Raw genomic sequence first — 10,938 nt, 5'->3', positions numbered from 1 at the left:
TTTTTTTTTTTTTTTTTTTTTTTTTGTACCAGGGATCAAACTTGTGATCTCGCACTTGCAAGGCAGGTGGTGGAACCACTGAGCTGAATCCCCAGCCCCTGAATCGATTTTTTAAAAAAAACCAAAATGAATATAGGTGATGTAGAAATTTTCCTCCATTAAAAAATGTAATTTTAATGATAGCCTTTCTACCGTATATTGTTCCTGGGGCTTGGGGCCCTCCAGCTTGTGTCTGTTTTAGAAGCAAGTACAGTATATTCAACCCACAGTCACTCAGACTGCTGAAGGAAATGAAGTCAAAAGATTGTGTGTTGTTTTTTGTTTTACAATCATTTGCGTTAATTTATACAATTTTTACTTTGGATTTGTTAGGCCTTTTATGTTTAGAACTCCTGAGGGTGTTAATTCCTTTTGTGAGCTGGCTCCAGATCTCCGCCAGACCTGTCGTGCAGCCTCTTCTCTGGGTGCAGTTCAGTTCCGAACAGAACTCTTTCCTACTGAGACTGTACACTTGAGATTCCTCTCCAAGCCAAGCAAGTCCAAATACTGTTTCTCCTCCACAGTTCATCATAGCTGTGTCTTCCTCCTTTGGCCTTAACACAGGTGCTCTTCTTGTCCTCTGCTTTTCTTAAATTTCACCTGGACTCTGGGCAGTGAATTAGCTGCTTGGGTTCCTACATTACAACCTGTGTTAGACAGTGTGCTGCACCTTATGCAAAAGATACATATTTTATGGATTCTTCTATATTTCTTATAGAGCTGCTGGTGCATCCTTACACTTACTATACCTAGGGCGTGGATGAATGAATTTGATCTTCTCCTGCTTGATGTATATTTAGGCCAAATGTGTGGCAGGCAGAAGGGTTATTGTTAAAAATTGGAACAAGGCGTGGTGGCACATGCCTGTAATCCCAGTATCCTGGAGGGTGAGGCAGTATTACAAGGGCAAGGCCAGCCAGGCTACATTTTGACTCTGGGGCCAGCTTGGACTACACAGCAAGACTCTCAAAAATCAACATGGACAGAGGATTTAGCTCAGTGGCACCAAGCCTGCCTTGTAAGCTCAGGGTCCCGAGTTCCATCCCCAGTACCAAAGAAACCAAGTAAGCAACAACAGAAATGGTATCCCATAGCTTTTTCAAATTAATTACAGAGTCATCTATTTGTGTGGGTAAATGTACCAGACTAAATAGATTGCTGTAAACCTATGCTTCTTATTTTTTTTCTTTTTCTTTTGAGATGGGCTTTTTCTACATATACTAGGCTAGCCTGGAACTCAGCAATCCTCCTGCCTCAGCTTCCCAGATGCCAGATGCACCCCACCACACCTGTACAAAGTTACATAAATATTATAGTGCTTACTCCTTTGTGCCAGTGTGATGTTGCAGTCTGTTACCAGTACCAAATGTGAACAATGAAAATAAGTAATATTTCCTTGAGAGCCATCTCTTAGATTCTTCAGTTACGTAAGCTTTTATGTAGGCCACTGCCAGAAAAATACAGGGTAATATTAAGGTTATTAAAAAAGTACTTAGATAAACATACATAAAAATACAATTAATTTTTTCCTTTAGTTAAAATACGAATTTTGGGGCCAAGGATTTAGCTCAGTGACATTGCGCCTGCATAGCCAAATGTAAGGTCTTAAGTTTGATCCCTGGTACCAAAAACAAAAAACAAAAATGATGAATTGTACCATCTGTCCATAGTGAACTTTATTAACCCTTAGTTGATTTTATTCTTAATTTAAGAATTAATAGGGCCAGGGATTTAGCTCAGCGGTTCTGCCACTTGCCTTGTAAGTGCAAGAACCCTAGTTCAATCCCTGGTACCAAAAAAAAAAAAAAAAAAAAAAAAAAGAATTAACATGCCAGGCATGGTAGTGCACGCCTGTAATCCTAGCACTCGGGAGGCTGAGGCAGGAGGATCGCCGTGAGTTCGAGACCAGCCTGGGCTATGTAGTGAATTCCAGGTCAGTCTCAACTACATAGTGAGACTCTGTCTCAAAAAGCAAAATAAAAAAAAGAATTAACAATAAAAAAACCTAACTGCGTTGTAATAACTAGTATGTATTTGTTGTTAAATTCCTTTTTAAATCAAAATTTAGCATTTTAGGGCTGGGGATTTAACTCAGTGGTGCCTTGCCTGCCTCATAATTACAAGGTCCTGAGTTCGATCTGTGATACTGGGGGTGGTGGTTAGCTTTTTTTGGGGAGGGGGTACCAGGGATTGAACTCGGGTCCTTGTGCTTACAAGGCAGGAAGTGGAACCACTGAGCTAAATCCCTGGCCTAGTGGTTAGCATTTTTAAATCATTGATTATAAACACAAACTTTGAAGTTGTCGTCGTTTTATCCCAGGAATTAGGATAGTAGGATTATGTCTGGGACGTTATTACTGGATGTATGATATCAAGAAGAGATGAGTAATTTTATAACTATAGCATGGAGATACTAATTTTTGTCTTGTCCTAATGTATCCCTGATATGTCAAAAAATCTAACAGCGCTATTGGATTGTGAGTAAAATACTAATATTGTGAAATCAACTTGTTCAGAAGTTGTTACCTTATCACAGATGATGAAAATTTGTGGGCCTTATTTATTTTTCATAACATTGTAGCATCCAATTGAAAAGTTTTCAGACAATTCAAATTAACTTGCTTTTCTGACTTGAAGTGCTTTGGGGCTTGTTTGTTCTAGGAATATCCTTTTAGGTGCCACCAGCAGGTCTTTGAGCACAGAGCAGGAGGAATATAGAGGGAGAGATCAGGGAGGCGTGATGCATCCCGCCGCGCCATCAGCAAGCTCTAACATCACGATGCTCGCCCACAGGCTCCATACTGCAGGCTGGTGCTGTTCTTAGGCCAAATGCTAGAATATTCTAGTAAGTGTCAGCGTCTCGGGTTCTGAGAGGCAGTCAGTATAGGTGCGTGTCTGTTCAACAGAGGAGAGCAATCTGCCCTGTAATGGTGCATCCTCCCTCATCCCTCCACTGGTTTCCCCTATCAACCCTCTGTCTGAGGTCACGATTCTTGATCCTGGCCCCCAGGTTTGGTCCTCACCCTTCTCTGTCTGGAACCGGGGGTCACGTGTTTCCTGACACTTTGCTGTGACCCAGGCCATGGTTCTCTCTTGCCTGTGCTAATTTAGAATAAACCAATCTTACGGTGGTTGGGCTAGCAAAAATCAGCCTTGCCAGGCATGGTGGCATAAACCTATAATAGCATTCAGAAGGCTTAGGCAGGAGGACTGCCATGAGTTTCAAGGCCAGCCTGACCTATGAAGAAAGACTCTCAAAAAAAGCCTAGGGGAGGGCCGGGGATTTAGCTCAGCAATTCGGTGGCCTGCCTCGCAAGTGCAGGGACCCGAGTTAGATCCCCGGTACCACAAAAAACAAAACAAAAAAAAAGCCTAGGGGCTAGGGATTTAGCTCAGTGGTTCGGTGGCCTGCCTTGCAAGTGCAAGGACCCGAGTTCGATCCCCAGTACCAAAAAAAGCCTGAAATTTTGGAGGGGACAGGGCTCAAACTCAGGACTTTGCACTTGCCAGGCAAGTGCGGTGCCACTGAGCTACATCCCTGACTCTAGCCTGAAAAAATTTTTTTATTTTGGTACTGGGGATTGAACTCAGGACCTTGCATTTGTGAGGCAGGAGGTAGAACCACTGAGCTGATCCGGGCCTCTGAAATTTTTAATAGCAAATTACTTGGAGTTGTCTGAAAACTTCTCAATTTGATTATAATACAGTGGAAAATAAATACAGTGCTAAAAATTTCTGTCACTTGTGATAAGACTTAGCCTCTTACAGGAAAGCCATCATGGGGTGTTGGGTGGGCTAGAGCTCCCAGTGGCCTGCTCGGGAGAGGCCCTCACCAGTGTAGGCCATGCTGGGAGCACCAGGGTTCTGCTGAAAACCGTCTGGTGATGCAGGGGTCACTGGATGGAGCCCAGGAGGCCTGGGGGTCCGTGGTGTGGGCTTCAGGAAGAGCTGGCTTCAGTCCTGGGGATGTGCTTGCCTCTCCTCAGGTGCCCCTGCGCAGTCTGATCTCTAGATGACCTTCAGTACCGTTGCACCTTCCCTCTGTGTGAACTTAAGAGTTGTTAGTTTGCTGTGGATGATCCTGTGTGTTGTGGAGCTGGGGATAAAACAAAAGGACATAAATCTGTCAAGATCCCAAGGTACAAGGAGTCCATAACTGTGGCTTTGGCCACTCAGCCCCTCCTGTGCTGTGCCTTTGTCTGGAGTCCGCTGCCTGTGGGTCGAGGCCATGCTGCTCCAGGCGGGTGGAAACAAAACTGAGTTCTGTGAACAGTACGGTACACCCAGATTCTCGGCCAGCCAGTAGTTTTTGGTAGTTCTCTGAACTTGAAATAAGTCTTGTAAAATTTATGGTAAGAGCGGTTAATAATTTAGGATTGGACAATAAAAGCAAAAGTTAAAAAATAATCTTTACTTCAGTTATCACACCTCAGGCGGTATTCACATGACAAAAGCATGTTCCATACATACATGTCACTGATGCACATGTTTTGTTTTCCTGTCCTTTTTATAGGACATACTTGACATCTCACTGGTCATACTATTTGTCAGGAGGTTCTTATTATACAATGTGCAGTGTACAGGAACATAAAGTATCAACAAAATAAAGTATTAAATTCTTAATATGTATTGCACATTTAGAATAAACATCAACATTTTCACACCAGCTGTGTATTTGGTTACAAAATCTAAAAGATAACATCAAAAATAGATTTTTGTCGGGCCTGGTGGCGCACACCTGTAATCCCAGCACTGAGGAGGCTGAGGCAGGAGGATCACTGTGAGTTCGAAACCAGCCTGGGCTATGTAGTGAGTTCTAGGTCAGTCTCAACTACATAGTGAGACCCTGTCTCAAAAAAACCAAAACCAAAACAGAAATAAATTTTTATGTGAGCTACAATGAAAATACCAATAGAACTCTACAACAAAAATAATCTTTGCTTCAGTTATCACACCCAAGGCAGTCTTCACACGTGACAACTGCATGTTACATGCACACGTCTTGCTTACACTGACAACACGTGTTTGGTTCTCCTTCCCTGGGTGGCAGGCTGTCCTTGTCACCTCTTCTGTTTCATCAGGAACTTCCTACTATATAGTACAATGGGAACTTAGCAGAAAAATAAGATATCAATAAAATATCAACTATGTAGCACTTGAAACAGACATCGGCATTTTCACATTGGCTGTTTACTTATAAAATCTAAAAGATCACATCAGGAAGAAAAACCTAAGTGAACTACAATGTAAATATTTATTTATATTCATGTTTTATTTTTTATTTTTACTTCTTTTGGTGCCGGGGACTGAACTCGGGTCCTTTTTGTTTGTTTGTTTTTTGGTACCAGGGATTGAACTCGGGTCCTTGCGCTTGCAAGGCAGGCCACTGAACCACTGAGCTAAATCCCTGGCCCTCAATGTAAATACTTTAAAAGTTGGACACAGAAATAATCTTTGCTTCAACTTTCACACCCACGGCAGTCTTTACACATAAAAGCTGCGTGTTCCACACAAGTATTGCTCACACTGATAGCGCGTTTTGTTTTCCTGTCCTTTTTTGTAGGCTCAGTTGACATCTTTCTGGTTTTCCTGTTGTCCTACTAGGCCTTTGTGATGCTGTGCCTGCCTGTTCACCTGTCAGCTCACCAGTGTGCGTAGTTCCCTGGGCAGAAGCATTTTGGTTTTCTTCTGATATAAACGATCTCTTAGGAGTTCTAGTTCCAGTCCACTAAGTAGGGGTTGGGGATTTAGCTCAGTGGTGCCATGTCTGCCTGGCAAGTGCAAGGTCTGTGTTGTTGAGGTCTCCCTGTCAGTATTTCCATTGCGGAGCATTGTTGACATGAGCAGCACCAGTTTGCTTTACTTTGCCGTATATGCGATCAGTGTTATGTGTGTCTGAAATTCAAAGATGGTACTATACAATTCTGTTTCAAATTTACAAATTTCATTTAGAATTCCTGCTTTGTTCCTGTGTATAGTTCCTGTGCTGGTCAACATGTGCTCTGTTAGCAAATGTAATGTTGATTGGAAACTGGTAAAACCAATGTCAAATGTCACATTCCAGTTAGTTTGGGTGATACGTGCAATAAGTCTGTTCACTGTATCATTTGGTTTATTGATACACGAATAAGGACCTGGTGGCTGAGTTCCACAGTAGATTTCTAAACTGAGGGCCAAGGATTTAGCTCAGTGGTACCGCTGCCTGCCTTGCAAACACAAGGTTCTTAGTTTGATCTCCAGTACCAAAAAAAATTTTTTTAGTTAAAAATAAATAAATAAACTGAAAGCATAATAAGTCTTCACATCCATAAGAGTATAAATTTTTGGGCTGGGGATTTAGCTCAGTGGTTCTGCCTTGCAAGCACAAGGACCTGAGTTCAATTCCCAGTACCTAAAAAAGTTATACATTTTTTATGCCATATTTTGAAGCTATGTTTTTTCCACTACAGCACCAGAAATGCTGCCAGATGTTCATCAGTAGTCTTTTTTTTTTTTTTTCCGGTACCGGGGATTGAACTCGGATCCTTGCACTTGCAAGGCAGGCCACCGAACTGCTGAGCTAAATCCCCGGCCCACATCAGTAGTCTTATATTCAAATGGTGTGTAAAACTGTTTGACAATTACTCACAAATCTCATCAGTTCTTTTTCTTTCTTTTTTTTTTTTGAGACAGGGTCTCACTATGTAGTGAGACTGACCCGGAACTCACTGTGTAGCCCAGGCTGGTCTCGAACTCACAGTGATCCTCTTGCCTCAGCCTCCCGAGTGCTGGGATTACAGGCCTGTGCCACCATGCCAGGTTTATCAGTTCTTTTTCTATCTTGGAGGGTGGTTTGTCATCAAGCCTCAGGCAATTCTGAAAGAAACCACATCTTCTCATAGTCACTGTTACTCTACAGACTGCAAGCTCACACCCGTTGCTCTGCATTCCTGGATTACCTGAGGAAGCCCTAAGTCCAGCAGACCTATGAATGCTTTCAGTTCAGCGAGTGAGGAGTCCTCATAAATGCATCTCTGAGTACATCCGTTGGTGCATACAGGACGTTTTACTTGTATTTCAGCATTTGTGTATTTCACAACATCTTGCAGAATTTCGACTGTTACAAACAATTTCCAACATTGAATGGCAGTGCTGTTGTTGTACCCGATAGGTTTCACCCTGGTCGAGGTCCTCCCTGTTTTCTGACCTAGTTGTAGCACTGGATCATTCCATTTGGTTGCATGATTATTTTATACCATTTCAACTAGTCAAATATGCACTTTCATTGCTGTTTTCTTCATCATCTGAATCCAGGAGGTCTGCATTCCCTGGGTCTGTATCAGTCAATTCTTGCTCCATGTCACTGTAACAGGAACATTGGCTCACATGGCCAGCATTAAAGTCAACATCTTCATCCTCCATGCATGAGTAATATGGTGACTCACTTTCAACCTTTAAAACCTGCAAATCTGGTTTTTCATGTGCCATTGTATCAAATTGGGCTACTTACGGAGAAGCTCATGTGGGCCTCTGGCGGGCTGCGCGGTGGGCAGGCCTTGGCAGTGGCAGCCAGCAGGGGCAGACAAAGCGCAGGTGAGGAGCTGCCGTAGTGGCAACAGCAGGGATGCACCCGGCCTCAGGAGCACCAAGGTTTATTTTTTCCTCCTTTTTTTTCTCCGGTACTGGGGATCAAATTCAGGATCTTGCATTTGCTAGGTAGGCACGGCACCACTGAACTACATCCCTGGCCCATCACATACTTTATTTTCTAAATTTAAAGTTGTATGAGATCAGGGTTTTGCTATGTTGCTTAGGGTTGCTTCAAATTCTTGGGCCCAAGTGTATTTCCTGCCTTACCCTTCCCAGTAGCTGGGACTACAAGTACATGCCACCACGCCCCAAATACAAACTAACCGCAACTTACCCCATCTCTGCCACTACTAGGGAGGCTACCCAGAACCTTTGCACTGAACTACATCTGCAGCCCATTTCACTTTCTCATAAGTTGCTAATTTCTGGGCTTGAAGTCCCCATCCTTCTGCCTCAGCCTCTCAGAGTTTTGGGATTATGGGCATGTGCCACAAAGGCCAACTGACAAACTAAATTGTAAGCAGAAGGGTTCTTAGAAACAACTCATCCCAGAGTTCACATATTCTTTCCTCAGTTCTAGGATTGTTTTGATTAATGAATTTTGTTAAACACTGTGCGTGTACGTGTGTGTGTTCGTAACCCAGTGCCTTTACACAGAATTGTGTCCCCAGACTACTTTGTGAGACAGGCTTTTAAGTTCCCTAGTGTGGGCTTGAACTTGGGAATCCTCCTGCGTCAGCCTTCCAGAGTGCTGGGATTACAGATACATGCTGCCTCGCCCAGTTTAAGTGCATTTTTATAACTATATGTGTAATACCCCCCATAGCCAGAATTGAACTCATGACCTTGTGTTTACCAGGCAGGTGTGGCACCACTGAGCTACATCCCTGGTCCATATGTGTAATATTTTTAAAAGCCAGGTGCAAAAATATGTAATGGAAATGAAATAAAACAATATGCATGAAGCTAATAGGAAACAAAAATATTTACTAGTTGGTCTTCAAATAGCAAAACTAGGCAAGTTTTATTTTCTTTTTTATGTCTTTTCTGTAATTTCAGTGCCAAGTATAAATTATTGGTCTACTTAGAAGAAATACACTTTCTAAGAAAGCACAGGAAGCACTTTGCTGTCCTGTGCTTCTTGCACTTCCGGAGCCCCGTGGATACGAAGCAGCTGGACCTTGCATTGGTCTGCGTGATAGACGCCTCCGTTGTGCTCTCAGTCTGTGTGGACGGTTGCTTAGAAGAGCGCTCAGCACACTCCTGTGCTCAAGCAGGGCACGCTTCCGCTGGGTGTCAGAGCAGCCCTGGGAAGGAGGCTTAAAAGTAATTTTGTTTTTGCCTTTTAGATGCCGCAATTCCAGAGAAGTTCAGTTCGCATCAAGAACCCCACAAGAGTAGAAGAAATCATCTGTGGCCTTATCAAAGGAGGAGCTGCCAAACTTCAGGTGACTGCTTGTCACGAGGCAGTCAGCGGGAAGCTTTTATTCCTCATGGTGCAGCAGGCCTCTCCTGTCCTAGTGAGATAATTTAAATAGGTTTTGCCTGTAAAAGATGTAAACTAAAAAAAATATATATGTTCTAGAGTTGGCCTAAAATAGACAACACAGTACTTCTCTCTGGAAATGCAAACACAAATAGTAACTTTGAGATAAACTTAGGCTTGTTTTGTTTTTGGCACGAAGGTTGAGTCCAGGCCCTTGTGCATTCTAAGTAAGCCCTTTGCTACCAAGCCCCAACTTTTCTTTATTATATTATTAACTAATGTCATGTGCAAGTATTTAACAATTTTAAGAGTAACAAGTGGATAATTTTGTCTTCCATATTTTAATTAACTAAATCATCATTAAAATGCAAACCTTATAAGGAGATGTTTTCTAATTCCCTTTTTTAAAAGAATATTTTAAATGTAAATTAAACTGATAGTATAAATTTTGACCAGAAACAAATTACTAATGTTTTCAGCTGGATGTGATGGTGCAGTCTGGGAGGCAGCGGCTGGGGGATCTCAAGCTTGAGCTGTTATTTTCTAAAAAATAGTATTTAACTCAATCTCTTTAAATTTTAAGAGCTAGTAAATTATTGCCATGTATTTTCACTGGTATTTACCTTAACAAGCAAGTTAAATCTAGCATGTACCGTGTCAGTAGCTAAAAACTTCATATCCTTTTAATTGCTTCCAGTGCATTTTTGTACATTGACTAAGATGGCCAAAATTCTTGCAGTCACTATTCTAGAAGAATAACCAAATCAACAGTTGAAAATTCCTACACTGATGAGCTGTACAGATTTATCTGGTGACAAAGCTGGGCAGTTAAGAGAGCGCCTGTAGTTAGTCATCCCCGGATTGTGTGTGGCCGGCGGCAGAGGCAGAGAACTCTGGTGAAGACGGTGCCCTGCAGCAGGGCTGGACCCGACCCGCCTGGGCCTCCAGGGCTGCAGTGTGTGGGAGCCACGGAGACTGCTGCCAGGTGGCGGTTATGTGACGCCCTTCTCCCTTTCTTTACAGATCATAACGGACTTTGACATGACACTAAGCAGGTTTTCCTACAGAGGGAAGAGATGCCCCACATGTCATAGTAAGTATGTAGGATACTCTTAAAAAAAGACTTGAAAATAATGATAAATATTTCAGGATCCATTTTGCCTGAAGTATCTGTGAGAAAATGGAAATTTTTAAACTCCTTTTGGATACTGGGAGCAAGGAGAACCTGCTTTTTCTTATATTTTGAGGATTATTTTCCTTATGTTATATAAATGGCTTTTTCATGTATGGTTTTGATAAAAGGGGGATAGAGACTTCAGAATATTTCACATTAAATGTAGTCTGCTCATTGTTCTACAGTTATTTAAATTAGTTTTCTATTTTTAGAACATGGGTCCTTGTGCTTATGAGGCAGGTGGCGGAACCACTGAGCTAAATCCCCAGCCCTATTTTTGATTTTTTGAGACAGGATCTCAGTTTGTAGTCCAGGCTGGCCTTGAACTCACTGTTGTAGCCCTTAAACTTGTGGCAATCCTCCTGTCTCAGCCTCTCAAATGCTAGGATTATAGATGTGCTCCATCATGTCTACCTTTAAATTTTTTTTTAATTGGTTTTAAACTTTGTGTTAATGTAGAGAAATAGCATTTGCCAAATAACTCTTGGCAGAGAATTTAGCTCAGTAGCATGCCCAAGGCCCTATGTTCAATCCCCAGGTCAAAAACACACACACAGGCACACAGATAAACACAGTTTTCTAGGAGTTTTAGTTATAATTCATTAAAAAGTGTGCTATTCAATAAATCACAAGTTAAATTGCGTTGCTAGATTTTCTCATGGTACTGAGG

The 10,938-nt window shown here is 42.2% G+C and overlaps 2 protein-coding genes across 5 annotated transcripts in view; one reads left to right on the top strand and one right to left on the bottom strand.

The window, feature by feature from the left end:
• The window catches only part of Nt5c3a (5'-nucleotidase, cytosolic IIIA), a 48,819-nt gene that overhangs the window by 29,639 nt on the left and 8,242 nt on the right, over positions 1-10,938 (top strand). For both annotated transcript variants that reach the window (XM_010612964.3, XM_010612961.2), the window contains 2 exons: positions 8,958-9,056; positions 10,118-10,187. In XM_010612964.3, the coding sequence (XP_010611266.1) occupies positions 8,958-9,056; positions 10,118-10,187 (169 nt within the window). The remainder of the gene's footprint in view (positions 1-8,957; positions 9,057-10,117; positions 10,188-10,938) is intronic.
• The window catches only part of Fkbp9 (FKBP prolyl isomerase 9), a 34,713-nt gene continuing 26,242 nt past the window's right edge, over positions 2,468-10,938 (bottom strand). The window contains exons 9-10 of one of the 3 annotated variants that reach the window (XR_004516154.1): positions 3,873-4,135; positions 2,468-2,934 (exon numbers count right to left, since the gene is read on the bottom strand). The gene's annotated coding sequence lies outside the window, so the exon portion shown is untranslated. Of the gene's footprint in view, positions 2,935-3,799; positions 4,136-9,049; positions 9,126-10,938 lie in introns of those variants that run through there. The other 2 variants (XM_010612958.2, XM_010612960.3) reach the window with 2 other exon arrangements.

This window comes from Fukomys damarensis, unplaced genomic scaffold (genome assembly GCF_012274545.1).
Source record: "Fukomys damarensis isolate Sample0158 unplaced genomic scaffold, DMR_v1.0_HiC HiC_scaffold_7, whole genome shotgun sequence".
NCBI lineage: Eukaryota > Metazoa > Chordata > Mammalia > Rodentia > Bathyergidae > Fukomys > Fukomys damarensis.
The sequence above is the reverse complement of the archived record's forward strand: the minus strand, read 5'-3'. Positions and strand labels throughout refer to the sequence as shown.